Source organism: Dysidea avara, chromosome 7 (genome assembly GCF_963678975.1).
Source record: "Dysidea avara chromosome 7, odDysAvar1.4, whole genome shotgun sequence".
In the NCBI taxonomy this organism is placed as follows: Eukaryota; Metazoa; Porifera; class Demospongiae; order Dictyoceratida; family Dysideidae; genus Dysidea; species Dysidea avara.
In genome coordinates, this window is record NC_089278.1 from 3,486,254 (window position 1) to 3,504,684 (window position 18,431).

Below are 18,431 nucleotides of genomic sequence, written 5' to 3' on the forward strand. Positions count from 1 at the left end.
TGTTCCATAAGAAAGACTGTGCTTTGCACTCAAAAGGTTGGCCAATCTCTTATAAAACTGGGTAGCAGCATCACCCATTCCACCAGTAGTAGTAAAAATTAAGGGAGTAAATGAGGCATTCTCTACTTCATGAACCCGTTGTTGGTATTCATGTCTCTTTTCCTTGTCATGACGTCGGTATGCAGAGTGTAGGGGTTGATTTGAGGGTGCACTAGGGTTAAAAATTCTGGCATCAAAGTATGACCTCTCAAACTGTCCTCCCCAAAAACCATTAGCTGCAATGTCAAGCCTTGCGTTATCATCACGATTAGCTGTTTTGTATTGAAGGATCTCACCAGAAAGAGGCTGAAGGTGGGGTTCAATGACAACATTGTTACAGATCTCAGAAAGTAAATTGGCAGTTAGATCACGTACTTCATTATGTCTCAGAGAAGGAAACCCACCCTTTGGACAAGACAGAGCATGTTCTATGGTAAAAGAGTGACCACAGGCACAGGAAGTAGGGCAGGCAGATGGTAGCCAATGATAGCGAAGTGCAATTGCATCACGAAAAGCAGTTTTATGAAGCACACAATTATCCGACTTTAATGGAAGACAAGAGAGCCAATTCGATGCACCCTTCTCCTGAGCCAACATGACTGAGGAACGCATGCTAGGGGGAAGTTCATCGAACAAATGATTGGCAGATTGAAGTTGCTCTTGATGGCTCCTAGAGTGAAACTTGGATCGCAACTGAACCTGTGCATCAAGACAGTCACCTAATTGATGTACCTGAGAGATAATCAAGCCAACGAGACCAGCATTAACTTCTACAGAACAGGAACGCTGCTGTGACACAACAATCGAAGAATCAAACACACCAAGGCCTCCTAGCCGCACAGGCAAGGCAAACAGCTTTCTCTCAACATCACCAGGGACAGTTCGACCCAATAGACTAGGAAGGAGAACAGATTTAATAAAATGTTCAAGAGGAAGGAAAAGGTCTGTAGAACAAGAAGAAACACGAAAAAAATAGTTCCATTGGAAAGAGAGACCATGACAAAAAGCAGCATAGGAAGCATGAGGTTGTGTTTGGGCAAAGAGGCTCAAGGTCTTAAGATCATCAATCCAGCCATCCACTTTACGTCTCAAAAATAGCTGTTCAAAGGCAGGAGTGCCAATTACACCTCCCAAATAGCGGTGTCCTTCAGTAGTGACCTGAATGTCACAGTCTCCAAAGATTGTTCTAGCATCACTTAAAACAGTTTCCTTGACTATCAAGATAGTTTTAGTAGCATTTGGAAAATAGCCATAACGGGGCCCTACAGAAGATAACAAGTCCCACCATTGCTTAAGCTTGGAAAGCTTGCCACCAGCAGCAGAGTCATCAGCATACCAGCACTGCTTTACTAGACCAGTAAGACGAGAAATCAAGGGCAAGGTACCGATAGTGTACATAGTCATAGTGAGAGGATCACCCTGGGTAGTCCCTTCACTAGAAAAGATGGTACGACCTCCAGTAAACAAAAAAGCATCAGTACGATAAGTGTTAATTAAAATGGGAGCAAGAGAAGGGCAGAGGACCTCAACGTTTCGGAGTGTTACTTGACAATTTAACTCATTGAAGGCATTCTTAGCATCAACAAGGAGAACACCATCAACCTCAGGCAAGTCAAATATTTGTTTCATTGCATGGACAGCAGCTTCACAACCACCCATTTTATCAGCACATAATTGAGAGGATCCTGCAGCTTGCTGTAAATCACGCACTATAATTCTCATCACAGCCTTTCCAATAATTCTTCACAAAACTTCACCCACACCAATAGGGCGAACACCAGGATGCTTGTCAAGAGGAATTAGGGGACAAGCACAGTAAGCAGATAAATATTTTGGATTAACATAAGAGGTGGAAATACGATGGGCAAAAGCAGCACACAAGTCATTAGAAGCATCACCAAACGCTGTACAAAGATGTCTCCAAGCATGAGCATCAAGACCAGAAGGACCTGCAGAGCCACTTATCTGCATGACCACTGATTTAATTAAAGCAGCATCTAAGCCATCAAATAGAACTGGATGAAACGATTGAGAGGAGTCAATGGGATCAAGTATAGCATCAGGGTCTGTAGCACGACCAAAAGGATGTTTTTCACGCAATACATCAAACACAGTTTTGGGAGAACCATCAGACAAGGAACCCACTACATGATCCAAGTTAAGAGGGCCACAATCGCAAGAAGGAGACAGACAGCGAAGAGCAGCATTGACACGGCTCTGAGTCATAAGGTGAGCAAACTTGGAAGAATGAGTTTGATCACCACAGGAAGGACGATAGCGAGGTGAAGCAGATAGATGTTTCTGTATGACAATCCCCTCATTAAATAAAGCTAAAAAATCACCCTTAAACCAAAGATCAAGTCGTCTTGCAAACAATGAAAGCGTTTCTGCTGTCACAACTTCACGTGCAGCATCATAAAACATCCTGGTAATGTAGGCTTTAGCACACAAGTGTAGCATTGCTGTTGTACCCAAACTGAATGTCAAAATGGCACTACAGGCTGCAACCCTGGACGTCATTGCTATATCACTATCACCATGTAGTACCATCAGTGGAGTAGCTATTACCATACTGATACTGGATGTTATTGATACCAGCTTTATTGCTCTCACTGCTGTTGTGAATGGTGCTGTATACACTAGCTTCCCTACTGGTTCCTGTCTAGCTGCATAGCATCTTACTATTAACTTAATAGGCTGGTTTAGAGAAGAATAACGCATCTGTCTGAAAGAAATCATTGCAATGTTTGTACCCACAATCGAATCGGTATCTGTTCATCTAGGTTATAAGCGCAGGCGCCTTACGTGATTGAACCTGGGATTAGCCATGAAAAATTCACTGTAAAAGATTATACCCTTACTGTTTAATAGACTTATATGAGCGATAGGAACATTAAAGTATGTCGGACCATTCTAAAACGAAACAAAGTAAGAAAAGTTTGTAATTTACTCTAACAAAACATTCATTTCTATGCTTAATCGCAGTACCCATTATTCGCCTCTTAAATGATTCAGTGAAGGCCAAAATCCACTCCAGCACATCTGTATCCAGTATCTGCTGTTGTGTGAGGGAGTTAGTGTACAAAGTTTGGATGCTGGTGCAACTCACATCACAGTCAAACTAGACATAGTCAAGTATTTTGTACAGGTGACAGACAATGGGTGTGGTATTAATCACGATGATTTAATAGTGCTTGGAGGGAAAGCTTTACAAGTAAATGTCATTCGGTCCAAGAATTACACTCTGTCAGAAGTATAGGCTTCAAGGGAGAAGCGTTGTCTAGTATGTGTGAGTTGAGTGGTACAATGGAAGTGTGCAGTAGACACCAACTGTCACCAGAGACTTGGTGTAAACTTTTCCATCATTGTCGAGACCTTGGTGTGACCCACAGTACTGCTCACCGCCAAGTTGCTGGTACAACTGTCACCCTTCATGACATATTTTACAGTATGCCAGTACGTCGGAAATGCATCAAGGAGAACCTTGAGATGGAATACATTCGCCAAATGGTACAGCATACTGCAATAGTCAAGCCTCATGTTGCATTTGTAGTTGAGAATAGTACAACTGGAACATGTATATTACACAGCAAAAGGGACAATCGAGTATGGAAAAACTGTCTCAATTCTATAGTCCTTCTGTAACCAAGACCATGCTACCAGTGGAGTATTGTACTGGTTCCTATAATCTCAATGGATATATATATCAACTGAGATGTACCCTAGCAAGTATCTACAACTAGTGTATGACTAGTGAGCCAAACTCAAGTGCACACTCTTCTTAACACACTCCTGACCAACAAGCATAAAAGTTGCGAGCATGGTCATCCTGTTTATTTTGTAACTATTCAATGTCCTCCGTCGGAATGTGACTTCTGTTGGCAGTCATGTAAGACACTAGTAGAGTTTGTTGATTGGACTGCTGTTCTTCAGGCCACTGGTCTAGCTGCTAAGACTGCTACCTCTCGTTTAAGATGTCCAGAAACAACTCAAAATGTGACTGGCAGTTGTACAGTTGACACATGCCCTGAAGATGAGTCTACAAGTGTTCACTTTTCACATGGCATGCAGTCAGATATAGTACGAAGAAACAGAAAAAGTAGCACTACCACCATGACATGTTTAACTCATGATTCCAAGGGTGATGCTGTAGCTGGTGATTTACTTGTTACTCCCAAATTCATCAGTGTTAAAGCTTCCTCACGCTCACCACTGCGCACTCCCAGCATTGCCCAGAAGCTAGCCCAGTTTTCTAATGGTAGAATGGAGCAGGGACCTAAAGTACTGTCAAAGAAAAGGATCAATCCCCACCTTATATGCAGTAAACTGGCTAAGCACTTTGTTCCTGACATGTTGGACTCTCCCTTTGTACCTCAGCACCACTCCACTCCACTGCAAGATGTACAAGACATTGACACACACCAGTCATCATGCAGACCTGAGGTACCTGTTACCAAGTCCACTAGTGACATGTTGAAGAGTGAAGATGATAGTGTGGGCTTTTGTAGTAGACCATTTTTGGCTGCACCACATCTAACACACAGCACATCACCATTTGTGTCACATGGCACGCGAATAAGTTTTTCACTGAAATCACAATCATATCAAGCACAAGACAAGTGCAGTAAAGATGTTAAGCCAAGCATCATAGAGAAGCTGATATCAGAGTGTAGCAATCCAGTGTTCAAGACTGGACAAGAGGTGCTACTTTACTGTACTGGTGCATCCGTGTTGTAATTCTTTTACAGCATATTTTGACTGCATCTACTTGTGGCAGTGATACCATTAGTATCCATAATATGATCCACTCTTATCGGTTCACCAAAGATATGTTCCACAGGATTAAAGTATGTGACAGTACACACACACATGCACGCACGCACACAACCACACACAGCATGCATACACACAAAGCAAAAAGCACACTGGGATGCCTGTGCACCACTCAGGTACTTGGGGACCACTATTTGATGTGTTTTATTAACTGTGTGCAGGTAATCAACCAAGTGGATAACAAATTTATAGCCTGTTTAATGGACACCAAAAGCAATGGTATAAATACACAACTCATAATTGTTATTGTGCATGTCCACTGTAGGCAGTTACAATTTACTGGTACTTGTAGACCAGCATGCTGCTCATGAACAAATCAGATTGGAAAAACTCATTGCAGGTCAGCAGCCCCTCCTCCTTTTATATGAACCACACCCATTGTCCTTAGAGCTCTATGATGAAGAGGCATATAGTGGCAACATGAGTGGACGCCAGGTGCTATCTAGTCCAATAGAACCACCATTGAAATTCCAGCTGGAAAGCCAACAGTTGCAGCTAGCCACAACAATATTTAGTAAACAACTACATGCAGTTGGGATTGAGCTCTCACAAGTTTGCATTGTGTTGCATTTCATGCAAACAAAAAATGTTTTACCAGATCAACAACATTATGTTGGTACACAAGCTACCCAGTGTGTTGGTCAACAAGAAATGTCCCACTATATCTAGTGTTGACAGATCTTCTTGCCACACAGGCATGTCATGGTATGATTGTGTGTGTAGACAACTGGGGATATATTTGATACTTTATATTCCTGCAGGAGCCATCAAATTTAATGATCCTCTGACTTTGAATGAATGCCACAAACTAATAGAGTCACTTTCACACTGCAAACTACCCTTCCAATGTGCCCATGGACGGTAATACAACAGAATTGCTACCAAATGTCTTAATGCTAATTGTTTCAGCCCATCTCTAGTGCCTGTGCTGGATCTCGGACTGCTCAATAAAAACAGGACCTCACCAAAAATGTAGAACAATTATTGTCAACATAAATAATTCACTGTCATTAGAATATGTACAAATCAACATGACTGGAATGGAAAGTGATAGAAAAAATAGTGGCGAGGTTATAAATGGTCATGACGAATGGGAGAGTTTATAAACAATATTTTGATATTGGGAAAGTCCCTGGCATTGTTGTTTGATGGTTCCGTTGTCAGTGCCACAAGGCACAGTAGTTTCCACACAGACCCAATGGCAATGGTCCGCCTGCAACAAATAGTCTACTTTTAGTCGGACTATATGTGTGAGTATAAATAGCATTTGGTGGTTCAGGCATTCCACTGAAAAAGTCCCGATAAGTTTCATCTTTCCTCTATAACATCCAACATTAAAAAGTCCCAAGGTTACAACAGTACACTCACCAGCCAACCAAGGGTGGTTTTTAGTACCCAAGCGGATGGCTCACGATAACTTGGTCCAGCAATGTTGATCTGTGACCAGCTGTGTTCTAATTTACTGAGGTAGGAGTCAGTCCTGATGTCATAAAAGTACAAATTTCCTTGCCCTGTTCCAATACTTATGAGATTGTCATTGAATTGAAGTGACCTCACTCCTTCAATTTACACATCACCTTCACAACAATTAGCACTATTAGATATTACACAGCTTACCAGAGTCCTTGTCTTTAGAATGTATCGAGCAAACTGATTTGGTGTCAACACGAGAGTCCAAGAACGTGATATGAGATCGTGACCCTACAGCATAGAGTCCCAGTTTTTCATCTGCTTCTATACACACATTCTCTGCAGAAAATGGCAGTGAGTATCTGTAAATCTGTTGTATGCAATTTCAGAATAATAATTATTGCAGGAAAACCATCTTGGCTTGCCTGTTGAAGTGTATAACAATCCCACAGATGGACAGTGGCAGCACACGTACCAGTTTGTAATGCAGCCAAGTTCTAGCATCATAACAAAGTGACAGTTATGTAGTGTACACACAACTTACTGCATATTGGGAGCTGTAGGCTAAGTCACGGACCTTAATACCACTTTCATTCAATGCACTTGTGTTCCTGAACTTACACAATGGGACCATTGAGGGAACAGACTCTGCTAAAACTTGATCCACACTTTGACCACTGTCAACTGACCACAATGCCATCGTAGAGTCTCTTGAGCTAGTCACCAATAGCTTCTCTCCCAACCACTGGGTAGCAAATATCCAGTCTTTGTGACCCTGTTATGACCAGAATAAACAATGGTATAACAATACTATATGGCTGAGTCACACCTTCCCAATAATGTAGGGATCAAGATTGGGTAAAGTGTAGATGGCAAGGTGGTTGGGATTATGTCCACTGGTAGCTAACTTGGTTTTACCGGGACTGCAGTGAACACTGTGGATCCCACATGAAGTAGGTGAAAACACTGAAATCAATTCATCTGAAAAGTAATCCTCTTCATTTGAACCGCCAGCAGTTCTCAACAGAGGAATATATACAATCTTATCAGATGAAATTTCATACAACATCAGCTAATGAATTAACAATGGATGAGATCACAGACATAAGATATAGCACTCACCTGGTTACACTTCGTCCCAAATATTACAACATCTTCTGACAGCCAATCTGAAGCGAATACCTTATCTACTTCACCCAAGTGTAGTTTACTCTCTCCCAACATGTAGGGCACTTTTCTTGCTAAACTGTCACTCATCCATTCCTGGTGACTTGCCTTGTTGCGGTTAGGCAGAACAGTTGATTGTGTCGCGTATTCGCGCGCACTCAGGAACTCATTCATGGCACGTTTTAAATGATTACCATTCCCTGAAAATTGTCATAGTATACTCACAAGTAACAAATCATCATTCACTGTCAATTTCATAAATCACGTTGTTGATAAGAACGCTTCAGGTCATCTATCGGTATCCACGTGATTTTAAATCTTTGCGGCACTGAAAATTTAGCTGCGCATGCGTTGGCCTCTGGTCCGCCATATTGCAAAGAGAAGAAAGATGATGTCGCTAAGGGTCTTGGGTGCCGTTGGTCGAAGCTTGTATGCCAGAAGTGTCCTTGTAAGTAATTTGTGCTTCAAATGAGTATAGAGTACGCGCTTTGCTTGTAGGTTAGTCGACCGATTTTAACAAGAGGGTTTCACTTGACTCGCAGCGTAAAATATGCTGGAGGTATGCACATGTGGTTTCATAAAGACATGGATTACGATTGTTTTGGGGCTGGTGTGTAGGAGCTGTTAGTGCGGAGGTAACAAAGATCCTTGAGCAAAGGATTGAGGGACAAGGGATGCAAGCCAACTTGGAGGAGACTGGACGGGTATTGAGCATTGGCGATGGAATTGCTCGTGTGTATGGTTTGAAAAACATCCAAGCTGAAGAGATGGTGGAATTTTCTAGTGGAATAAAGGTGTGCGAGCTATTTTATTAACCTATAGTTTTATGCTTGGCTTTAAAAAGGGTATGGCACTCAACCTTGAGCCAGACAATGTTGGAATTGTAGTCTTTGGTAATGACAAACTGATCAAGGAAGGGGACATTGTAAAAAGAACTGGAGCCATTGTAGATGTACCTGTTGGAATGGAATTACTAGGAAGAGTTGTGGATGCATTAGGAAATCCAATTGATGGAAAGGTTATTATTACCGATACTTAAAATTTATTGTACAAGGTAGAAGAACCTCACTGTTTGTTGTAGGGTCCAATTTCTGCACCTGGAAGAGCACGTGTAGGAACCAAGGCTCCCGGAATCATTCCTCGTATATCAGTGAAGGAGCCAATGTTGACAGGCATAAAGGCTGTAGACAGTCTTGTACCTATTGGCCGTGGACAGCGAGAACTGATCATTGGCGACAGACAAACTGGGTATGTGTGGTTATCTGACCTACTGCTGCTCACCTCGTATGATTTTTTTACATATAGTAAAACAGCAATTGCTATAGACACCATAATTAACCAAAAAAGATTCAATGATGCAGCTGATGAAAGTTAGTACAGTAAATAATAACATTTGTATGGTACAACACTGATTGTATATTTAGAGGCTAAGTTGTACTGTATATATTGTGCCATTGGTCAGAAGAGGAGTACGGTTGCTCAGATTGTGAAGAGACTGACTGATAGTGGTGCGCAGTCATAGGTTAGTTTTCAATACCAGTTTTTAAAGTTCTCTTACAGATTCCATGAAGTATTCCATTGTGGTATGTGCAACAGCATCAGATGCTGCTCCACTACAATATCTGTCCCCCTACACTGGATGTGCCATGGGTGAATACTTTAGGGATAATGGCAAACATGCGCTTATCATTTACGATGACTTGTCCAAGCAGGTAGTCCATTTTAAAACCAGTACAATTTTTATATTGTATTATATGTTAGGCTGTAGCATACCGTCAGATGTCACTGCTGTTGAGACGTCCACCAGGACGTGAAGCTTACCCAGGTGATGTATTTTACCTTCATTCTCGGCTGTTGGAGAGAGCTGCCAAAATGAATGACGACTATGGTGGTGGCTCCCTTACTGCTCTGCCTGTCATTGAAACACAAGCTGGAGACGTATCAGCATACATCCCTACTAATGTTATCTCAATCACTGATGGACAAGTAAAGTCTCCTTTTTATGATCGTCTGCTGTTACACTGTTCCCATTCCTGTAGATCTTCTTGGAAACTGAATTGTTCTACAAAGGAATCAGACCAGCTATCAACGTTGGATTGTCAGTCAGTCGTGTAGGATCTGCTGCACAAACAAAGTCTATGAAGCAGGTATGATTGTGCTGTATTAGTCTCATGCCCAGCCAGGCCTGTCTTGAGACAATGCTCAAATCTCTGGGCCCTGGAGGTGGTTGGCCAATCAAAGAAGTTGTGTAATTGTTTAAAAGCAGTGAAAGTCATTCAAAAATGCCTAGGAATGAAGTTAACTCAGGAAAGGAAAATTTTTAGTAGAGAAAAGCATTTCATTTCTGGTGTTACATCCAAGTAGGTGAAATTGGAAAAGCATGACCATAGATCCTTTACACCCTGGGATTGGAATCTGCTGTTTTCAACGCTTCCTTCCGCACCTCCATTGACACCTTTCTACACAGACATCTGTGAAGTAATGCATTAGTAACGCGACTTTACGTGTATTATTTCTCTGTTCAGTGGACAGTAGGGATGATGAGCTTACTTCAGTTTGATTAACGAAGAATTGGTAAGTACACAAAACAAATTTCAAGCTAAGACAATGATATTTCAGGCAGGTAGAGCTAGCCAAAGTTTGCCACATCGTTCAAGTGGTAGATTTCAAACACACACTGTCAAAGGAGAAATGGACCGATGAATTTGTTGGTTCGATTGCTTGACTCAAGTTATACTTATAGACTGAATTTGATGTCCATACAATGAACAATTCGAGACTTACAGCTAGCCAAATTTTCAGTCGCTTGGGTCTGGCAGCGAGTTTTGTCGTTATTTGCTTCCACAATCATTTTTTTGCCCTATTCGCTGTAATGAACAAGATAATGTAGAAAACATCACAAAATTCACAGTAGAACAGTAGTTCAACTTTTCTCCACCTAGTCAATACCAATTAATCAACGGTGCGGATGGTCTGAGCTCAAAGTACAACAAGTATGCGGAGATTCCTATCCCGGGGTGTAAAGGATCTATGGCATGACTTAACAACAAATGTCTTATATGTGTAAATTGTCCCTTTTTCATTGATTCTGATTGGCCAGGTAATGTTTTGGCTGGATTGCGTTTCAGGCCCAACAAATTGGGCATTGTCATTTGTGTTGTTACCACAGGTCTAGCTTGGTATGAGACTAGTGTTGTATTGGGCTAAAGTTGTAATGGTTGATTTCTAAACAGGTGGCAGGAACAATGAAGCTGGAGCTAGCACAGTACAGAGAAGTAGCAGCTTTTGCTCAGTTTGGGTCTGATCTTGATGCTGCCACACAAAACCAATTGAAAAGAGGAGCTAGGCTAACTGAATTGCTCAAACAAGGACAATATGGTAAATGAAGTCTTGTGCTTTTCCTTGATGGGGTATATATTTTTTGCCAATGATTTTTCAAATTTTTTTTTGTGGCTGACCCTATGCATTTTAAATACCCTATTCTTTTCAAACCTATAATTATATATTATTTCTATTTAGTACCCATGGAGATTGCTGAACAGGTTGTTGTAATCTATGCTGGTGTAAGAGGCCACTTAGACAAGATGGATGTAGGAAAGATCCCCAGCTTTGAGCAGGCTTTCTTGCAGCACATGCGATCTACTCACCAAGATATAATTGATACTGTCAAGAAGGACGGCCAGATCAGTCAGGAAATTGATGAAAAACTAAAAGGAATAGTTACATCGTTTGTGGATTCATTTATCCAGGAATAAACAGTATAGCTTCTTATGAAGCTTTTACAACTAGCATACTATAGGTATTGTCATTATATTATTATTATTTGTGAAAACAACGAACGAGGACACCCATTACCAGTACTCTAAGTGGGGATTAATTAGAACTGTATTCTTACTAACGCTCACCATTACTAGAATGTCTACGTTGGCTAAAGTAGTGTTGCTGTAAGTTGGTTAAAATTACTGACGTTGAACTACTACATTCTTTGTGACAGAGTTGCTGTACTTTGTCTAATAATCGTTATCGCGCATACTCAGTCTCTACCTTCATCGGACGAACCTAAACAGCCGGATATACATCAAGTGTTTACGTTTAAATCTCCCAAAAAACATAATTCAAAACAAAATGACTACAGCACGTCCACAGGTCAGTAATGAAACCGTATTTGATGGTGTATGTATTCTAACAAAATATAGTGAACCTAAAACCTTGAAACTGTTCATTGGTCATGGCCATGGAGCATGAGTAATATAACAAATAATGGGTTCCAAAATGTATGATGATACTAGTCTCATGTGCCAAACAGTTTGTGTAGGGGCAGTAAAAAACTGTTTGGTCACTGCATAGATACAATAACGCTTACCAGGAGTTGGTACACGTGGGATCTGTGTTTCGCTTACTTTTGGTACATCGTACTACAAAGCAGAGCAGTTTCACTGGATAAAGTAGGCACTACTTATTAGTTATGGCCATGAGACATGCACTCAGCATACAAATTAGTTTAAATACTTACTAGTGAAAAAGATACAAGCAAAAATTTCATCGAGTCTGACCCACGCTTTCGACTGACACAGTTTAAAAACGAAATTTACAACCAGCAGAAATGTTTTACCTCACTATATTGCAGTCTAACGGCTCCATTAGTGTGTAATACAACCTCGTAGCGAAGTAGTTGAAGTGAAATTCGTACAGAAAGTGAGTTATCTGTACCAACGCTGTACGGCGAAACACGGAAAACAATCAAAGGCTGTGATGTAACATTGGGGATTTGTACACAAATGATGACGTAGAATACTTCCGTTTCCAATCCCGGTAAGCGTTATTCTATCTATGGTCACTGTTGCATACGTTCTGGAATATTGACAGAGTCAACCAGATCGCTTTGTGTATTCAGATTTTTTACAAGGCTCTTTACTTCCCTAGTACAGAGTTTTTCAAAATTGCTGGTATGGATTTATGAAGTGAGGATGTTTTAGATGCCTCACCATAACATACAGTGCATTACCAGTACAAGTGTACAGTCTCACATCAGTCTGCTCACAGAGGGGACTGAAACGTTTTACATCATCCTTTAGTGCAAAACAATACTGTTGTTTGCATTCCTGGTGTTCAGGAAAACTGTACCACAGCGATTTTATTTGCCACCCGATGCACAAACCGTCTGGCATGTGAGTTACTTCAACCATGCCATGTAGGTTCGACTTTCTCACAAAAATATATATATTGCCCGAAATCAGCTGCACAATATCTTCATGTTCTCAGTAATACGACAATACTTTAGTCAAACAGCAGTATTGATACCGTCCAATATTTGATTAGCGCAAATACCGTGGATTCTAAAACACAAGCTTTATAAACTAAAATAATAAGCCTGTATGAAGAAGTGCAGTACATGTGTATGGATACATATGGATTTCATTACATTTCTACTGTTATTGAAAATGATTAGAGTCTAACTCTAGAACTGCACATCTTAAACTAATAATTTAGTTATACTGCAATATCAAGTTGACAATATCATACCGTTTATGAAATATCACAACCGCTCATCACTCCCTCACTACCTTCAAAAAAAAATCCATAGCAACCTATTGGAAGTGTTTTGGGTCATACCGAAGGCATTTTGGGGCTATACCTCACCAATACTGCCAAGGCAAATTTCTGCTGACTGACTGATGCTTTCATACCAGTGTAACTCAACAACGGCCAACGCTATATAAAGGCTTGAGTTTTTAACACTCCAGACTGACAGGTGCCTTTTGACATACCGCAGTACATACAATGCACACATCATATCCTTTGTCCTCCTTTGTGTCCCATTCTCTGTGGAAAATACAGATGATTCCTGTTATAAACGTAATAGTCAGTCACAGGAAAACCATTTTGTGCTACTGTGAGAATCAGCAAAAAGAAATGAAGTGCTCCTGTACTGTTTTTAATTTATGACACTGTGCACGGGCTGAACATAACTGAATAATAGCCACTTTACTTTCAGTAATTGATATTTGGGTTGCAGTACTATTGTACTCTATGATAGATGTAATAGCCGGAGCTCACCTAACACTGACACGTCATTAATGCTCATCTAACATTGACACATTCTACCTAATCATTGATATGCTAGCTATATAACAGGGTGATAATGTTGTGGTTAGGAATGGGTGGGTCCAGGAATTTTGATGTGATGACCCTTGGAAAGTTGGGAATCTCAGCAGTTTAGGAGGGTGAGTGCTCTATTAGGGTATCTCAATCTTTACCAGTCTCTGTAGCAACTGTATATATGTTGTACCTAACTTATGGCCATATCATACAAAGTGATATTTCAAATAAAATATTTTGCATAAGTTTCTGTTTATTCCCCAACTAGGCTTTCTAATTATGAATACAGTGGGACCTCCATTATTCAAACACATGTGTGCCAGTTCATTTGAAATGTGTTCATATAAGTGAATTTGTTTGGATAACTGAAATCATTAATTTGTAGAGCTCTGTTGAATCCTACACCCCTATGGACATGAAAGTTATCTTGTACGAGCATATGTTTCTATAGAGGGCAGCTGTTCAACTCTGGTTTTGCACCTGAAATAAAAAATCTCCTTTTGTTTGTCAAGTTGAAAACATCACTAGGTCTTGTACATTTTTTGAAATAGTTGTTAGATGAATTATTAAAAAGTTACAGCAGCATGTTAGTTTCTACGCTTAATTTCTGGTGAGTCATTTTTGTGTGTGCATTTTCAGACAAATGCTTCAAAGAACTACCAATTGTCACTTACTCACCTTTTGTTGTAAGGGGTGTTATGGTTTGTCTTTTGATTGATTTCATGATGTTTCCAATTTTTATCACCAATTTTCTTTGCCTACAATAATCCTCCCAAACATGCTGTCACAAAATGAATGGGTTAATGGCACACTGCAATGAATAACAAGTCCCTCACAAAGATTCAAGGCTATTCTATTAAACACCGCCATCATTGAAAGAGTGCGTACAGAGAGTTTTCATAGGGGGTGCAAACCCATGGTGGAGGAACAGGTGGCTCTTTAGTTTCATATCCATAAGGGCTTATATTATCTATGGTTGAAATACTCTAATAGAACAGTCACTTCTACTGTAGTTCAGATGATCAAGATTTGGATAATCGAGGTCCTGTCATCAACAATAATCTGAATAAATTGCAGTTTGTGAATGTTTTCTTGTCTATTTTACAAATGTTTTCTTTTGTGGGAATATAAGGCTTGAATTATCCATCAGAAATTACAGCGTGTGTTCTGTTAGGTTGGTTAAGTAAATTTATTACAATTAACTAAAAAAATAGGGTTCAGCAATAAAAAAAGTAGTGAAATAACTATTGAATAATGGTAGCTATAACAACATACCTATGTGGGAAAATCCTTACATTGGCATGTTACTACCATCTGTTTAATGCCAAAGTAGAGATTTTTCCACATAGCTACGTTGTAATACCATCATTCATATATCTTGTTTAACTACTTTTTTATTGGTGGAACCCTACTTCATTACCACACATGTGCACAAGGGGTAAAGTAATTGACCGTTGTGTCTGTCATCTGCATTACAAAAACAAAGACTGCTACACACTCATACACTGCATAATAAATACTTTTCCCAAAAAATAGCTTATAGCTGTCTCGGAACTTCTACAAACAGCATATTTTTATTCTCTGTTCTACCATGAATGATGAAACTTTGACAATGCTAAATATTTATGGATACTTAATGTTTGAGAATCGAAATCACACACATAAACAAAACTTGTCGCAAACATTAATATTGACATAACTGTTAGCTGATCATTATAACATAGATTAATGAATTTTATACTACATCCTTGTCACCACATAACTTCACCCTCACTAACTAACTGCCTTTATAGCTATGCACTTTTATCTGTAAAAATTAAAATAAATACCGCACATAGGAAGTCCAATCTTTACACTCCCTCCCCCTTAACAATTAAGTGTATCTGTGAGGAACCTTGCGGTTTAGCCGTTGTGGGTATCAACGTTCTGCAGAATTATCTGTATCCCTGGAAATGGCTGGCAGTGTATGGGAAGTATCACCTGCATCATTTCCTAATGTGTTGTCAGCAATATTACACTTGGTATGACCAAATCATCATCTACAGGAGGTGAACTGTAAGTGTTTCCTCTCTGCGACAGGTGATCAACATGTCTTCTAATAACTCTCCCATCTTCAAGTACGCTAGAGGGAAACTTTGGCGAATTTAGCGATTTGCTACAAATTCGTCAAAGTTTAACCTGCCTATCACCCATAGCACCTCAGATTAACATCTTTATAGTTATAGATTGAGCTTGAATTCACCAAAGTTTATTTCACCAAATGCAATTTAACTTGCTTTTCGCCAAAGTTTACAGTTTCCCTCTGTACAGTAGTGATTGATTTGTTACCTATGGTTCTGGTTTTTCAATTCCTGCATGCTGCTGTGTGTACATCTATTATCATATCAAGTTTACTGTACAATCCATAACATGCTTGGAATATGTGATCTGCAGATCTCTTGTTTTTAACAATACTATAGTTTGTTGGTCATACTTGTTTGGCTGTGACTGCTTTAGTAGAGTATCTTGGTGTGGTTTGCCATATCTAGCTCCTACAACAAAGCCACAGCTTATCGCAGCCAGCTAGATCGTTAAGAGCAAGGTGGTGTGTTCTGATTGTTTTGGGGTGTGCAATCATTTTGTAAGTGCAGTTACATGTTTACTATTCCACTTGCACTCATTAAAGTGCTTCAAATAGTCTTGTGGCTTCTCCTCTAAGGAAAGTGCCGATGCAGAAAATTAATACCTTGTATGGTTTCCTTGCACAAAGAAGAAGAAGAGGTTGAAGATAGGGTAGACACTCATTGGAACCAGAAAAGCCACATGTCACCAGTGAGTTTGTTGTTGTTGCACAAAATGGTGGCTGTGTTTCTATGGTTTTAACCAGCAATTTTTAGCAGTTCCCATCATTTTAGGTACAAAACAGTACTACCATACTGTTTGATAAACATACTTTGCTCAAGTAACCACAGACCATCTTTAAATGGATACTGTTTCTCACTTGAAGTACTCAGTACTGTACAACATGAAGGTTGGTAAATTATTTCTTGTCACCCTCTTGAGGAGTCGGTGCTTGCTTCAGTTAGCCTATGTATAAATGTATGTAATTAGTCTACTTGTACTTTTTTACCTGTTGATCAGGTGTAACAGGCTGTTTAGCCTTATAAATCACCTGTAATAAATAATAATAATAATATGTCTTAGTCCTATGAAGTACTACTGTGTGTGGAACATGGTGCTTCATTGTGATGAAGTTGTTTTGTCAAGAAGTAATGCGTAATGTCACATTAAGAGCTCATTCTAAATTTTATGAAATCCTTACTACTTATTATTATGACTCTTGGTGGCATCTAAGAAAGCCACACAAGTGAATCTAGGAGCCATAATTTATCGATATCAGTTCCTGCATTAGAGTATGTTGATACTGAGGACTGAGTTTCAGAATTGAATGGGTAAAGCTGTTCTTTTGAGATCACGAGATGTTCAACAATGTGTGACCAACAAACCTCTTCTAGGCTTACTTGTTAATGCTGCTTATTGTTGGGGCAGCTGAAAGGTGATGGATTTAGGGGTCTTTACAGAATGGGTCTTTTTTTTTTTTTGAGGTGCTAGGTGGAAGTTAACTTTGAAATTTGATTATTGTTAATTAGCAATCACCCAGTTGGGCTAATGTATAATTACAGTATAAGTAGTTACAATTAGAAAGTGGAAATGTTATCCATCTCCTATAGTACAACATTAAGTGGATACAAATTGACTTCCAATGGCCATCTTGAATTGAATACATTGAACCATGGTGCCACAACTTCTATTTTTGTTATAATGCACACCATTTGTGGTCCTTCCTGTTATGTATTGTTATGTCAATAGCCCCTTAGTTTATTAAGTGAGTGGACCAAATCATGATTCAATTAGCACCCACCTCTTTAATAAGACCACCTCATTATAGTGGCTATGCCCAGTAGTTCCCACATAACCTCTCCCAGCTGGCATAGCATTATTAAATAATAGTTATTAATAATAAGTCTTGTGGTACTGTGTGGTTAAGTTCTATTTGATTTTAAGTCTTCACAAAGCCACCAACTGCAAAGGGAAACTCTTTAAGCTAATGGAATGCAATACAGTAATGTGGTATTTGTGAATTTATCCTAGACAAAAACAAAACAACTCTTATAATGACTGATATGCAAAATCTACAACATTAGACACATTCATGAGATTGGTACATTCCACACAATAGGAAGGAACCTGGTTGATGTTTGTTATCAAACAGTGATACTTTAACCTTGCCCTTGTTGGCATTATCCATTACAGGTGTAGCAACAACAGCTACGCTGTGCCAGGAAGGAAGATGTGACTGCATTGCAGAGGGGAAGTGTGAACAGTGTCCTTACAAAGAGAGAGTTAGTTGTGATATGGTAGTAGCGTGTGCTATTTTAGATGTCTCTTTATAGCAACTGGCAGAGTGCTTGGAAACGATGCATAAAAGATTATTCTATTGCTCATCATTGCAAGAATACAAATACTACAGGTAATATATATCAAGCTTTGCCGAGTGTTTTAGGTGTATGTGTGTTTAGTTGCTTTCCCAAAGAAGATGCCCAGAAGTTGTGGATGTTTGAGGTACTACTGAGCTAAGTTTTGCAACTAAAGTTGTTATATGATTTTAGGTGGTGATGGCAATGTTGGGATTGGCAGCTTATTCAGTGATTTGGTGTAGAAGGCGCAAACATGAAGCAGCAGCAGCAAGGCGAATTCACATGCAAATTAATGCATGACTATTTTATTTTTATGATTCAACTATAAATCGCATTAAATAGAACCACAAGGGGAAAAGCCATAGATATTGCAATGGTTGGCTTCTTGTTAATCATAAAACGGAACGTTTTACATGGCTTGTTGTC

At 39.6% G+C, this 18,431-nt stretch overlaps 4 protein-coding genes across 5 annotated transcripts; 3 read left to right on the forward strand and 1 right to left on the reverse strand.

Annotated features, from left to right (window-relative positions):
- Nucleotides 1–2,527: 2,527 nt before the first annotated feature.
- On the forward strand, nt 2,528–6,583 carry LOC136259892 (uncharacterized). The gene is made up of 12 exons (XM_066053448.1): nt 2,528–2,671; nt 3,092–3,174; nt 3,231–3,549; nt 3,630–3,717; nt 3,794–4,740; nt 4,788–4,886; nt 5,034–5,091; nt 5,138–5,212; nt 5,261–5,424; nt 5,471–5,577; nt 5,634–5,733; nt 5,782–6,583. The coding sequence occupies exons 1-11, from the start codon at nt 2,528–2,530 to the stop codon at nt 5,647–5,649; spliced, it is 2,100 nt and encodes a 699-aa protein (XP_065909520.1). The 3' UTR covers nt 5,650–5,733; nt 5,782–6,583.
- LOC136260984 (DDB1- and CUL4-associated factor 12-like) lies at nt 3,913–7,779 on the reverse strand. 2 transcript variants are annotated; one of them, XM_066054940.1, is made up of 8 exons: nt 7,696–7,772; nt 7,405–7,649; nt 7,112–7,354; nt 6,827–7,057; nt 6,708–6,779; nt 6,490–6,652; nt 6,241–6,431; nt 3,913–6,191 (listed from the first exon to the last, which is right to left on the reverse strand). In XM_066054940.1, the coding sequence occupies exons 2-8, from the start codon at nt 7,621–7,623 to the stop codon at nt 6,033–6,035; spliced, it is 1,278 nt and encodes a 425-aa protein (XP_065911012.1). In that variant the 5' UTR covers nt 7,624–7,649; nt 7,696–7,772; the 3' UTR covers nt 3,913–6,032. The 2 variants fall into 2 exon arrangements, with proteins under 2 accessions (XP_065911012.1, XP_065911011.1); XM_066054939.1 differs by having other exon boundaries at nt 7,405–7,779.
- On the forward strand, nt 7,744–11,288 carry LOC136260979 (ATP synthase subunit alpha, mitochondrial-like). Its single transcript, XM_066054932.1, has 12 exons — nt 7,744–7,897; nt 7,948–8,008; nt 8,068–8,243; nt 8,294–8,467; nt 8,531–8,697; nt 8,755–8,819; nt 8,874–8,957; nt 9,010–9,161; nt 9,211–9,435; nt 9,489–9,596; nt 10,683–10,827; nt 10,969–11,288. The coding sequence occupies exons 1-12, from the start codon at nt 7,796–7,798 to the stop codon at nt 11,202–11,204; spliced, it is 1,695 nt and encodes a 564-aa protein (XP_065911004.1). The 5' UTR covers nt 7,744–7,795; the 3' UTR covers nt 11,205–11,288.
- Nucleotides 11,251–18,349, forward strand: LOC136261004 (uncharacterized). Its single transcript, XM_066054965.1, has 6 exons — nt 11,251–11,393; nt 11,444–11,595; nt 17,842–17,930; nt 17,982–18,058; nt 18,108–18,150; nt 18,198–18,349. Exons 1-6 carry the CDS (start codon nt 11,365–11,367, stop codon nt 18,303–18,305), a joined length of 498 nt encoding a protein of 165 aa, XP_065911037.1. The 5' UTR covers nt 11,251–11,364; the 3' UTR covers nt 18,306–18,349.
- Nucleotides 18,350–18,431: the final 82 nt, after the last annotated feature.